Source organism: Heliangelus exortis, chromosome 3 (genome assembly GCF_036169615.1).
Source record: "Heliangelus exortis chromosome 3, bHelExo1.hap1, whole genome shotgun sequence".
In the NCBI taxonomy this organism is placed as follows: Eukaryota; Metazoa; Chordata; class Aves; order Apodiformes; family Trochilidae; genus Heliangelus; species Heliangelus exortis.
This window is the reverse complement of record NC_092424.1, coordinates 94,403,197-94,417,472: the sequence shown is the minus strand read 5'-3', so window position 1 is coordinate 94,417,472 and position 14,276 is coordinate 94,403,197. Positions and strand designations below refer to the sequence as shown.

The following is a 14,276-nucleotide window of genomic DNA, read 5'->3' as shown; positions in this document are numbered from 1 at the left end:
TGAAAATAGTAACTCTGTCACTATAACTGTTTGCTACCTCAAATAAGAAAATATTAGGAGTCTTAAACTTTTTATTTGAGTGAATGTTGTCACTGTAATATTGTACAAAAAAAGTCACGTGGAAGGATAAGTCCTGCTGCATGAATTCATTCAGTGGGAGTCTATGAAGGTGATAGTTATATAAATGTAACTAGATGTTTATATAGTTCTATTTTAAAAGTCTTCCTGTGAAAATTCATTTTTGAAAGCTATTTTGCAGCTGATAAAAAGTGGGTGCTGAAAATAGAACTGCATTTTTCCTGCCAACTTTAAATTCTGTAAGATTTATCATGTTAGGATTTAATTATGACAGATCTTAAAATCAAGAAATTTGAACCCATCTCTTTTTCTTTGCAGAGTCACAGTGTACACTCTGTGGAGAGCCTGAAGGTGAGTGTGATTTCTTGTTAATATTTTTCAGAGCTTTCAGAGGTTAACACTTGACTCAAAGGATACACATGTACCATAGATTGGAAATGGTATCTGAATTATGAGAACCAACAATAGGCATTCTTACCCATGTTAGATACCAAAAATGAATTGATTTAAGCTGGGAAAAGCACAGTACATGCTCTAGGCAGGAAATATCTTGAAGGACAAACATTCCATTAGAGCAAAAATTGAAATATTTTGTTCTTCTTTTGTGTGTTTGTCAAACAAGTTTGGTGTAGTACAGAGTGTAAAGAGACATTTAATGACATCACTTTGAGGTTGGAAAAAAAAAAGATTGGATATAAAAGGGTGGAAAAAAAAAAAGATTGGATATAAAAGGGAAATGAGAAAATGTTTTCATATTTGATATTAAATTTATAAAGAACTGTGAGAGACTAACAATTTTTAACAGGTGAAATGAATAAATATTGCTTCTGAAATAAAGATAATTAAGCAATAACCGTTAGGCAGTGCAAACACATGCCCACATGAAGGTGTTTGGTGGTTTGTTTTGTTTAGTTTCTTCCAAGTGACTAATTAAATGCCAAGGTGAGGCCCACAATTTACCTAAATGAACACTGAAATATTGAGATTGATTTTTAAAGCTGGCCATTAATGAGGAAAATCTCTCTAATTTATATATTTATTACCACTGGTGCTCTTATAAAAAAATGTGGAAAACTGACCGTAGTTTCAAATCAGCCATTTCAATTCTTTCTAAGAAACACAGTACAAAATAGCAAATGTAAATGCAGAAGCAAAGTATATCAGTTTAAAAAGAAATTTAAAAAAATTTACAGATTCTTGGCTGTTCCCAAAGATGTTAAGCTTTCTATCTTGAATAATTTCTGACAAAAAACAATTTAAACTTTTAATGTTTTATAAAATTAAGAGGAAGTAGTTACTAAGAGATGAAGCCTGGAAGTGAAAGGCTTTGCAACCTTGCAACTAATGAAATAACTCAGTAAATTAAACATTAATTATCTGCTGCTGCTTCTTCATTATCTACTGGCAAATAATTGTTTTAGAGATTTATTATGACATAGCAGTTGTTTAATAAACAGTCAATTCTTGATTTGTTAATTTTTCTTTGTTCCTTCTGTTATAAGTTTATAATAGTACAGGTACATATATGAAAAGGAAAAGTAAGACAGTTGTTTGCCTTTCATGAGATGTTCTTTTCATGATAAGGTTGTCTGAGTTTAGAGTTATGCATTGGATTAGTAATGTTTTATTACATGCTATGCCTGCTTCATACTGTTCTTTCATCCCTATTCATCTTTGCAAATTGTAATAAATCTACACAGACTTTGTAAAAAGGGAATTAAAAAAAATAAACTGATGATTTGTGTGACTAAAAACCTACAATCAAAAGATAATTATGTTTGTATTTCTATGGGAACATACTCAAATTTAGCTGCATAGAAATGAACTTTCCCAGGAGTGAATGTCCCCTGCATCACCATATTCTCCCCTCAAATACTGCATTACTGGAATGCTGATTATTATTTCTCTGCCTGAGTTTTAAAAATATTGACATTAATATCAGCTTTGGCTGTTGACAGCATCTCAAGTTTTTTTCCTTGCCAGATTAGGACAATTTCTGATCTAATACTGGACTTTCACAGAAGTTTTATGTGATTTGGGGATGATGAAGTATCTAAACTATTGAGTTTAGATTTCAAAAAGCTGTTCTAAAAGGAAGTTTGCATCTTTATACATTCTATAATTTTTGCTATGGTTACATAGTAAATTAATGGTACTTAGAAAACTAGGGAAGAAATAAAAAAATCGGTTTGCAATGCTTTAAATGGATTTTCTGACTTTTCTCTGTAGTATGTTACAGAAATTTGAGATACTTTGTGAGTTGCAGTTTACATTTTTAGCATGTGAGGCAAATTCAAGGAATATCTCTAAATTGCAGTTGCCATTTGCTTACTTTTCAAAAAAAGTCAAAGTTCACTAATGTATTGTAGCATATTAAGGGGAATTAGCAAAATTGTAGGACAGATGCACCATAGTGTATAACTTCTATATTAATTTACGCAACAGTAAGCAAAGACTCGTTCATGAAATAGGAGATGTGGAGAAATCTCCCTGACTTGGGAGAGAGGAAAACAAGGCTTCACATCTTGCCATGTCTCTGTTCCTCAGTGAATACTCTCTGAAGCTGTTTATAGTATTTGTTGAAAAACCTCTGGGCAGCTAGTGATGGGTTTCTGAGCATCTTTGTAAGAGAGGTGGCAGAGAAAAAGCATTTTGCAAGTCACAAATTCTGATTCTCAAGTCTGTCAACTGCAGCTCTCACTATTGTGGTGATTAATCCCTTCTCAAACCAATCACTCCCCTTCCCAAACCAGCAGTTTGGTCATGGATTACTAAATGCTTATGCAAATGTAATAAGTTACTGTAAATCAGAGCTCCTTTCTAGGGACAGTTTGCAAAGCTTTTAGGAGTTAGTGCTGCACTTCAGTGAGAAAGTGTATTTATCTGCATCATCTTTTATATGTATGGGACAATGTGAGTGCATGTTTTATAGAGTGAAAAACACCATCAATTATGGGAGGGAGATATACATTGTCAGAATACATGTCACATATACATTGTCAGAATACATGTCACATTTCAGTGTTTTGCCTGTGGAATTTGTAGATCCATAAATAAACACTCGTCACGTGTCTTCCTCTGCAGCTTATCCAGAGAGAATGAATTGGATGACACTGAGGGCTCTGAGAATCCGTCTTTTGTATGAGCTGCCAAAGTTCATGTGTTCTGTTTCAAAAATCATGAGTTTACCCTGGTTTTGACTTGCTTGTCAGCTGAAATTCCTGTCAGTGTGAGATTTTTAAAGACCAGGAGGCTGTTTTGTACTGGGAGGAACCTAAAGTTGCAGGAAGCAGAGTTAGTGGTTTACTAAATCCCAGTAGTGTGGCTACTTCAGGTTTCTCCATCTTGTGGAAATAAAAGAGCAGCAATGCCATGTTTTCAGACAGATTACAATCACCTTGTGGAAGTGATCTTCAGTTGATGTATTATGTAGTCATGGTAAACACTGTTGGGTTGGGTTTGTTTTTGCTTTTCCTGCTCATATTTTAAGAGAGGATGGCATTTTATAGTCACATGTCTGGCTCAGAGTTTGTGACAACCGGTGTAGTCATCAGAAGTTTCAGGAACAGTTGTCTCCATTAATCCTCAAGATATTTCTATTCTTTCTAACAGTTATTCATAGTAGTTTTTGAAAGGACTTTGTTAACAAATATATATATTTTTTAATGTTACCAAAGCAAGAGACAAATAAGTTTGGAGGCAGCTAAGATTTCAGTAAACCACTGTCTTCTCAAAGCCTATGTAAATAGAAGCTTTTTTTTTAAGGTTTTTTTAATATCCTACACAGACAGCTCCAGTAGTGACTTTTTATTTCCATCCATGACTTTTGCTTCTATATCTTATGATTATTCTGTTACTTTGCTTCTTAAAAATAAACAGTCCTGTGTAGACACCACTATGCATTCTTTGACAATGCGTGCTTTATCTAAACACATAGATCAGGAAAATGTGGTATTATAAAGGAATACGACTAAAGGGCATGTTTCTAGTGAAGAACAAGCTGGCTCTGTCCAGCATTTCAGTCTATCACCTATTTCAACAGAAGAAAATTATCATATAGGTATAATTTATTTCAGAAAGTCCTTTAACCTCTATCAGCTATAGTTTACTGGATCCAGGTAAAGCATTGCTGTATGCTCTGCTTGTTCTTAGACACTTTTCTCTTAAAATCAGGGAGAATATGGAAAAGTGCATTTTATTAAGTATCTCCTACAGGCAGTTATGAGCAACAGAACTCTGGGAACACTGGCCTTTGATCTGTACCTCTGTTATGGGCAGTCTTATGGGCTTGTTGGGTTCTTTTTAGTTTGATATAAAAAAACAGTGGCTGCTTGTAGCATTTTGTTTGGATATCCATAGGGGATAAAACCCAACTCCTTTGCTGTGGTTGTTAAGCACTCTCTCCTGTTACTGGAATGCTGATAGCAATTTCCAATTTATGTTTCATCATTTCATGATGAAATTAAGCTTCTCTGTGTAGAAGATCCTCATGCATTATTAGAGTGGTAGAATGTGCTGCAGCAAAGACCGCAGAGTAGGTTGCAGGCACTCTGCCTGTTGTTCACTCCAGTATCTGGTACAGCTTGATCTTGTACTCTACTTGCAGACTGTAGCAGTCATATCTTGTTCTACTAGAGATATTGGGTGGCAAATGTAATTTCAATTCCATAGCATGTAGTAATCAAGTCTGGCTCCCAGAGAGTTGTAAAAGGTACCTATATACTCAAAGACTATGATTAACAATTTGAATGGATAAAATATTCAGTAGACTTTGTGAAATAGGAGAACTATAAATAAATAATTGATGCTAACCACAAAAAACATGCTTTCCTCAAGGAAAAAATACCTTTTTCTAATCTGTCAATATTAGTGGTGGATTTATGTTAGGTACTACCAGCTTTGGTGACCTCTGTGGTCTTGTACATACTTGTATATTGCATTTAGGGGATAGGGAGAATTAAGTCTGTTTTTTGTTTGGTTGGTTTTTGATTGGTTGGTGGGTTGGTTGTTTTGTTTTTTCTGTTGTTTTTGGTGTTAAAATAGAGAATCCAGACATTCGGTTATTCAGAAAAATACCTTAAACTTGGCTACATGTCTTAATATTGATTATGTTCCATCTGGATAGCTCTGGCTCTGAATATAAACATTTCCCTTGGTATCTAGCAGAAAACTATTACAGGCATATTAATAACTCCAGAGGATTTTACAAATCTTCATTTTGCAACTCTTAACATTTAGTAATCCACACTGAAAACAGGCAGTTTTACCACTGTTAGCAATGACTTTCAAGAGTCCTGTAGTCTTAACTTTTTAAAATGTATGCTCTATTTAGTAGATCAATGGTTACCAGTAATAAAAATTGAAGTTATCAGTAGAAGAAAAGTGTATTTCACATCTTATAATTCTGACGTTATTAAAGAAACAACATTATAAAATTTACTTTGTCCAATTTTAATACTGTTTCTTTTCCTGCTAATTTTAAAAATTTCACAGTTGTTTCTTCAAATCTGTTTCTTTTCCTGCATAAGTACCACTGAAACAGTAAAATAGATTTTAGTTCCTGCTATCAACATCAGGTAATAATTATGAATTATTATTGTAATTGACACAATTCTGACTTTATTCAGTCCTGTACAAAAAAATTTATGTAAATACAGGGTCAAGATCTTTGATCTCTCTGATTTGATTCATTTGTATGCAATCACCTCAATTTCCAGGAATATTCACATTTGTGTGTCTGTGTGAATTTCCTTCTAAACTTTTAAATAGTAAGTTCTGTTAAATTCACTAGTAGTATGAAACTTCCTCCATATCTGAGTATTGTAAATATATCTTTCTCTTTTTCTTTGCTTTAGCTGCTACTCTCAAAGTGAGGTGATTTGATTTTTCATCTTTTTTCATTCTCCATTATGTAGTCTGTAAATATTGTACCTTAGATCAAAAGGCAGTACAAAAGTTATACTGATTTTTTTTTTTTTTTTTTTTGTAATAAAACATTCTGAAAAATTCTGAGATTTTGTGATTCTAAATATTCTTAAACTCTTGCTCACTGCTTTAATATATCTGATTTTATTCACTGATTCCTTAAGGATAACATAAGATATTCACAAAGTATATTATTCTTGAACTGTGCTGGGTTTTATATAAAGTGAAGCAGTGAGATGTGTGTCATGATTTTATCAGAGTTACAGTATGTTTTTATTTAAACATTGCTGAACATGTTGTTACTGTATTTTCATGTTGCCTGCATTTGGGCAAACAGCAGAGGCTGTCCACAGCATGTCTGTTGTAGATTTACTTGCAGAGAAAACTCCCCATATATAATTATACTTGAAATGTTTAAAGATTTAATTTTGGACTATTCTAAAGTCTGTAGCTTAAATTTGCATAGTTTTTAAGGTTATTTATGGCAGCAGGAAAATGAATACCTTTGTCTATAACAAGGAATAAAGTTGCTACAAGTCACGTACTGATATCAAGAATGAGATATTTAAAGGACTTGGACCTGTGTAAGCTAAGTGTGAGGTAATCTCAATTTTGGTGTGCTTCTTTTACAGAGTATCTTGCAGTAATTTAAGCTAGAAGTTTTAAAATAAAAACAAAAATTATCTGGTGTATTTAAAAAAAAAGAATTTTTTACTTGTAACAAGTGTTTTCCAGGCCCTCACCTGTCATTTATATTTTAGAATAAATTAAAGTAGTTATTCAGCTGTTTGTATTTCTCATATGTACAGGGAACAGCTGTGCTCAAAACTACATTGTTGTCTTCATTTTTTTTTTTCATCTACTGATTTAATTTGGACAAATAGAATGTAATCCCAGATGCTGAAGGTATTAGTTTTACATGCAGTTTACATTGTTGTGATTAAAAAAACAAACACAATGACCTCTCATCCTTCTTGCTCCAACACGAATGAATAAATGAAAATTCATTTGATTTCTGGGGCTGGAAGAGTTGGCCCTAAAGGTTATAGTCAGCACACACTGAAGGCTGCATGCAGCATTGGTAATGGGAATATTTCCTCTGCCAATAGTCCTACAGAGGTCAGGACTTGAGCATTTGCTGGACCAGGCATCAATCAATATAAGTAAGGTCAGTGCAGCCTAGAAGATGCTGATATTTTTAATTAACCTTTGGATAGCAATATGTATGAATAAACATGCACTTTTTTTTTTTTCATTTTTCTTATTTTGCTGTTTAGCATGTTTTAATGCTCCATGAAATTTCCCTTTTTGAGCAGTCATTTTTTTTTATATCAGGCTTGTTTGTGCTATGTTAATTTTGGCAATAGCATCTCTTAAATCTGTTATTTTAGTAGGTGTCATAAATGAGAGTATTTATTTTATAGCATGGACTGTCTGTGCTTTCCCTTTTCTTGTAATTTCCGTGCTCTGTGATGCTTAGGGTCTGTGAACCCATTCAGCTGTAATGCTCCTTTGTACACATACAGAGCTGATCTTTTTAAGCTGAACATTAATGTCTCCTGAATATTGCCTGCAGCTTCTAGCTTACTTTATGTTTTAGAAAGATACAATTTTGCCTTTGTAGCGGAAGAAACATGATGGATTTCTACCAAAACAACATAATTTTTTTTTTTTAGGAGGGAACATTTCAACATTCATTCCTTATGTTAAGTTACCATGGATTTGACTGAATACAGTTGAAGTGGCAGGGCAGATCTTATGGGTCAGTTTTAAGTTCTGCAGTGTATAGCTTGGGGTGGACACTTTTCAAGCTTGATTTGACTTTCACTCCCTAGGTCTGTCCCTTAGTTCCAGGCTCAGGTCATGCTCAGATGGTCAGTCTGGTCTCCACAAACTGGTTTACAGGGAAACCTAGGCCTCCCTTGCAGCTTAAAATCGAACAGGAGCCTTGTGCTACAGAGGAATTATGAATTACTTTGCCTTCTTCCAGGAAAAGGTGAAGCTAATTCTACATGTAAATTTGAACACCAAAGGGGCACAAAAGGCTGTAGAGTATCGCAGGATTTTTTATATTCAAGATTAAGCTACTGTGTCTCAAACAATTTTAAGTTCTATGTAGGGGGAAAATCTTAAAGAAATCAGTGGCTGTGAGGCTTGAGAAGCATAGCTGCAATGAAAAGCAAATAAAAATTTCCCATCACCACACACTGACCTTCAAGATTGAATATTTCCCATCTGTCTTTTGAAAGCCATGCACAAATAAATGATGTGATTATTATTGCATGCATGTACGCATTTCATTTTACTGAGCAGATCATGAATGATTTCTACTTTGATTCTGCACCATCAATTTGAAAATGTTAAGAAACAGTGTACTAGGAAAAGGAACCCTTTTCTGAAACAAAAAACTACATTAATTTAAATGAGATTTCTACACAGAAGGAGTAATGACTTCACCTAGAATGTACATTTACATAAATCTTAAATAACTTCTGGCAACATTCACCTCAGCTATATATAAAAATCCTGACCTTGGGCAGAGCTGCAAGTGCAATTAAGGGAAATATAACACAGAAAAAGACCAAGGACTACTATAGCAAAGAATTTAAAGCAAAATGGTTTAGGCTTCTCTAGCTGTTGATTATTTGCCATCAGCTTTCATCCCAATTTAAGTCACTAGAATCATCACACACTTTATCAAATATTAAGTGAACATTTGTAGTAATGTGTGACAAAGAGCTTTGAATATGTGGCTGGAAATACTTTTTTTATCTGCTGGCTGACTGTCCATGAAAATGATGAATGATATAATGGCAGCGACTGTGTTAATAACAATTAGCTTGTGCAGCCTAATGTTAAGAAAGCTCTTCAGCACTTGTCTCTGAAAAATCTTTCTGAGAAGTCTTGATGTGGTATTGTTCCAGTTACTTGAAAACTTGCTTTCCAAGTGCATTAAGAGGCAGCATGTTCTCCACAGTGCACTTCCTACCCAGGTGGTGATTTTACAGGTTTTTATCCCATTCAATATAACTGAACTTTGAGTCAGTGAGTTCTTTTCCCACAGTTTATTTTTCTCAGTGGTATAAATTGCCACTGTATGCCTTACCATGCTTAGTTTAAAGAATATAGTAAACTGTTACTGCTGCACAAAAGCCATGGTTCAGTCTTTATTTATTTTCCTTAATGTAACCCTTGAAATGATAGTGGGATCAATGTATTCTGTTAGGTATTGGGCTTTGGAAATAGTGTAATGTGTTACTTGGAAGAAAAAGAGATAAAATTTTTTTTCACCTTTTGGAATGGAATAATTTTTTAATTAGATACTTTGAATGTTGAAGCCATAGTTGAAGTCGAATAGTTTCACTATTATCAGCCATTATCAGCCTTCTTTATGAGATGCACTAATTATTATAACATGGAAATAATTTCTCTTTGAGCATATGGAGAGACAGTAAGATAATGGAGAATTTATTTTGTGTTGAGTTTTCATTATGCCATTACATTTTTTGTTTGTCAAGTATATATCATGTCAATGGCTTTTTTAAAGAATTGAATGTCTGTGTTTGCTAATCAGAATCTATTCTGAAAAGAACCTTCTTAAGGTGCTTCTCAGCTAACATGAAACAGTTAAACTGTTGAGATAATTCCATCTCAGTGGTGTTTGTGCTTTAGCAAGACAATCCAAAACTAGTGATGGAACCACATTTCTGATGTAGATTATTCTAAGCCATGAACTGATCTCATGAACTGAAGTAAAGCTCTAAGTTAATGTCATGAAGGACATTGAATGGCTATTCATGAATGGAGATTTTATTTTCACTTTTTTCTCAGTAATGCTTAGTTTATTGTCTTGATGTAGAACTAAATGCATTCCTCTGCTGATGAAGAACACGTGGGTATTCACTTTTTTCCTTTGTGTTTACTATATATAAAATATTATAAAATTAATTTGGTGCTAGACTTAGCGATTTACATATTTCTGGCAGCAGGGAAGCAGCTGATTAAGTGATCAGTTAACCACTTCAGTATTTGCATTATATCCCAGAAGCAGCACAGAGGAGCTCTGGACTATTCCTGCAGCTAAGCCAAAACATTCTACTGGGTTTTTTTTTTGGCCTATGCTAACATGCTAGACACTCTAAGATGAAGAAAAGTCCATGCAGTTCAAATTCTGGCCTTTTCTTATGTTAGCTAAATCTGATTCTTGATATGATAAAGTTTATGAATGTGTTATGCTTTCTAGCTAGCCAGCTGCTGAGAGTTTAAGCCCAGCTTGGGAGGGGATTTCTTGGAACAATTTATTTCATTTTGTAAAAATGTTCGTAGAAAAGAATATATTATGACTGTCTCTGCCATGACAAATTCTTTGTAGGCATCAGTCTGTAATTTAGGAATTTTGCTAGATACCAGATGTTCTCTGCCTGTAAAACTTGGGTTTGAGTGCACTCTTTTAAATATGGGGCTTGTTGATACTCTGTATTACTGAATGTCTTCCTATTGATCCAAAACCTAAAAAAGGTAACAGAAGAATTGCAGAAGAGCAGATTACTCATAATCTGAGAAGGAACAAACACCCTAGGCAACATAGCTGAGCTTCAAGTTCTTATTATGTGAGGTGATAGTAGAGAGACCACAGAAGGAGATTAAACACACTCATTTCTCTTACTGGGGAATTCAAATACAACAGCATTTAGGAGAAGAGATCAGATGTGGATGTTACGAACTGTCCGATAAAAGTGGGACCAAGTCCAACTTCATAATTGCAATTCTTGCCCTATTCCACTCATGCACTTTTTCACAGCCTTGTAGTCTCCAAAGGATGGTGGGTTTAACACCTACAGTGAATTTGCTTCCATTTTAGCATTTTAATACTTCTGTAGAAAATGTTTGTATTCTGCTAAACCACAGTTTAGCAGCCTTTCTGCCATAATTACTTCACAGTAGCAGGATTTGATATATCTGAATGACTAGGCAGCCGAAACTGAAATGATTAATTTGTTTGAAATGGGAATTTTAAGGAAGTTTCACACTGTTCCTTCTACAAGACAAATGAGGTCAAAAGCTTTGTGCCTGCGTTTGTGCTATGCCTAACATTATCTTTTAGAAAGACCAGCCTCTGACTATGACAATATAAAAGCTTGTGCAAGATCTTGCTTATTTATAATAAGTTTTAAGTAGACATTGACAAATCAATCATTTTGACTCTCAGGGGAAAGAAAGGCAATTTGTTACTGTCTCCAGGAATGATGGAGATAGCAGGCAGATAACACTGACAGAAGGAGAAACTAAGTAGAGCCTTAGCTGACAGTTTAGTCAGCTGCTTTTGATGCTGACTGATTACGAAGTCTTTTGATCAAAGTACACTAACAACTTCGGTCTAAATAACTAACAAACCTAAGTTATCCTCACATCCAAAACTGAGATTACCCATTAACATGACTTGTGTATTCAGTTGGATCTTCTGTAACAATTAAATCTAGAGACAGAATTTAGTACTTATAATTTAAAAGATACATTAATGTTCCATATGGTATTTTGGGACACTTCTACAGATCCATTGTTAAATAATGTAACAAATAATATAGTATTGTAGCTAAAAGAAAATAAAAATAATAATAAAAAAGGAAAAAATTACAGTCACTTATCATGGCTTTCATAAATCTTTTTTGTCAGATGGTATTTTCTCCAGAAAAACCTTCTGCCACAGAGTAAGTAGTTCCAATGAACCAACATTTGGATGACTTTTAAGTTTTAAATCTGAGGTAGTAAACAGTGCAATTAAATACTAAATGCTGCAGTTTATTTCTGAAAGATACGTAGGGATCCCAGGCAGGGACATTTTTTTGGATTTATAGCCTGGTTTATTAACCAGAGGTCTTTCAGTTTCTTTTGGGTTTGGTTTTGGTTTGGTTGGTTTGTTTGTTTGTTTTCAATGCAGTAAAAAGTCAGTGTCACATTTTAAACTGTTGTGAATTGGCTGTGATCACGTCACATAATGCTGAGCCTTTCAGTAAGCAGCAATGTATGTGGCAATGGTAGCAGAAGTCTCTGAGTCAGAACTTTACACATATAGTTAAATACCTAAAGCATATACTCTGGTACCTATGTTTATGCTTGTTTTGCAGTGATTGGTTGATTACTAAACTATAATTTTCAAATAATAGTGTGTTTTGGATGAGTTCACAGAGATCTGCTCATTAAGCTCTATGATCTGAAAATGGATTAAATATATAGTGAAGCCAAAAGAAATTTATGAAGTGAAAGTGACACTATTTAGCAACAGCAACACTTCAGTGTAATTTGAAGAAGTGAACGATAATTGTTTTCACAGTAAAATGTGGGAACACAACAGGGCAATTCCAGGAAGTGCCAGGATCTTCCTTTCTTACTGACTTAGAAGGAGAAATGTATTGTAAATATTCAAAGCTTTGTTCTCTTCAACTCACCAGTTCCTTACAGAATGTTTTTTATTCTGTGGTAAACATCTCTCCTCTCTTTCTCTAAATTTAAAGCCCTAAATCCCCACACCATTTTTCTTTCAGTTTCCTTGCACCATCATGTATTATACTCTATCTACTATTAATACATGCACAGTGGAGGATTGTGTTTCTTGTTTGAACAGGTAATACATTGATTAATAAATGCTGCATAATTTATTGGAGAAGTAATTGCTCTATACAGTCATAATAAGCTTCCTAGCAGAACTGAGCTTTCAGCAGGCTTTTTTCTGGCCATAATTTCTGGGAGAATAACATTGATACAGCACCACTGCTAAATCAGGAGAAGTGATAATAATTAATAATAATTTTATAGAGGTAATCTGAAATTCCAGGTTGAGGTTCATTTTGGTAAAAAAGATCTGACTTGTTGAAAAGAAAACTTTTAATGGAAATACTGGAATTCAGATGATAATGTAATTACTAATATTTTATTAAATAAATATACTCAGAAGCTGATTGATGAGCTTGCCTTCAGAAGATGTGAGATACCCATCAGTCCCTACTCCACTTAATTCAGAAGAGGGATGTTGAAGCTGAGAGTCCATTTTCCAGATGAATCTTCTGGTCTGGGTTATAGGCTAAAGTAGAACAGGTCTCCAGTGGCCTATGCAATCCTTCTTTCTTTGACACAGTAGATGATTGTTTATCCATAATGGTACAAGAGAAACAGACGAACACATCAAACAAAAATGCAAACAAATTCAGTCACCTTTATGGTTCTATTTATAAGGTGCATGGAGACAACATCTCTCTTCAGTGAATTATTCTCTTTTCTAGCTTCAATTTATTTGCTTTAATTTTCATTTTTCAAATTTAAGAAATATTAATAGTTATAATCAGATCCAAAGCATGGCCTCTTGCTATATATCCCCAGGTTCTTAAGAGACATAGAAACATCACATTTTGGAGAGACCATGCAATGGATTACTAGGCATAGCATTTCACTACTTACAAAGGCAATTTTACTGACTATCATTTAGAACAGTAAAACGAGAAGCTTCCTATGCTAGTTGCCAGTAGGCTTTTGGATGAAGTTTATGATGGTGACATAAAACTGTCTATTCTGAATTCTCTTAAGTGACAGATAGCTTCCTTTTGAGTGTGACACTGAATCCAGTCTGCACATTCTGGTGCCTGAATTTACAGCCCTGGCTAAAGCAATGCAGTGCTAGCCTTGCTCTGTCCTACTTTTACCAGGTCCCAAAGATTAATTTGAAACTGAGTCTAAAATATATGATAAATAACTAATACCAGTATGGCCACTTGGTGTGTGATTTGTGTGTATTCCGTGTATATGAGAAACAAACAGACAAAATAATACTCTGTTCTTCAACATATTTTGTTTACCCTCAAGCCAATTTACATCTCTTGCTATTTTCTGCACTGAGGTGAAACTGCCTTGATCCTCAAAACACATCTGGATGTTTACATCAAGTAACAAAGGGAAGCTCAAGGGCTGCTGTGAGAGTGCAGATCAAAGCTTCAATGAGTGGGTTGTTTTTCACTTTTTTTTTTTTTTTTTTTTTTTTTTTTTTTTTTGGTTTGGTTTTGAGGTTTTTTTGTTGGTTGGTTGTTTAGTTTTTATTTTGTGTGTGTGTTTTTTTGTGGGGAGAGTGCTGTTTTTTAATAAGGAAAAAATCACAGAATATTAGGGGTTGGAAGGGACCACGAAAGATCATTAAGTCCAAGCCCCCTGCCAGGGCAGGTTCACTTAGTGCAGGTCACACAGGAATATGTCCAGGTAGGTTTTGACTGTTTCCAGAGAAGGAGACT

General features: G+C 34.3%; 1 protein-coding gene across 11 annotated transcripts in view; it reads left to right on the top strand.

Moving 5' to 3' along the window:
- DLGAP2 (DLG associated protein 2) overlaps window positions 1-14,276 on the top strand; it is a 359,052-nt gene that overhangs the window by 137,779 nt on the left and 206,997 nt on the right. For all 11 annotated transcript variants that reach the window (XM_071741783.1, XM_071741780.1, XM_071741784.1 and 8 more), the window contains one exon: window positions 397-429. In XM_071741783.1, the coding sequence (XP_071597884.1) occupies window positions 397-429 (33 nt within the window). The remainder of the gene's footprint in view (window positions 1-396; window positions 430-14,276) is intronic.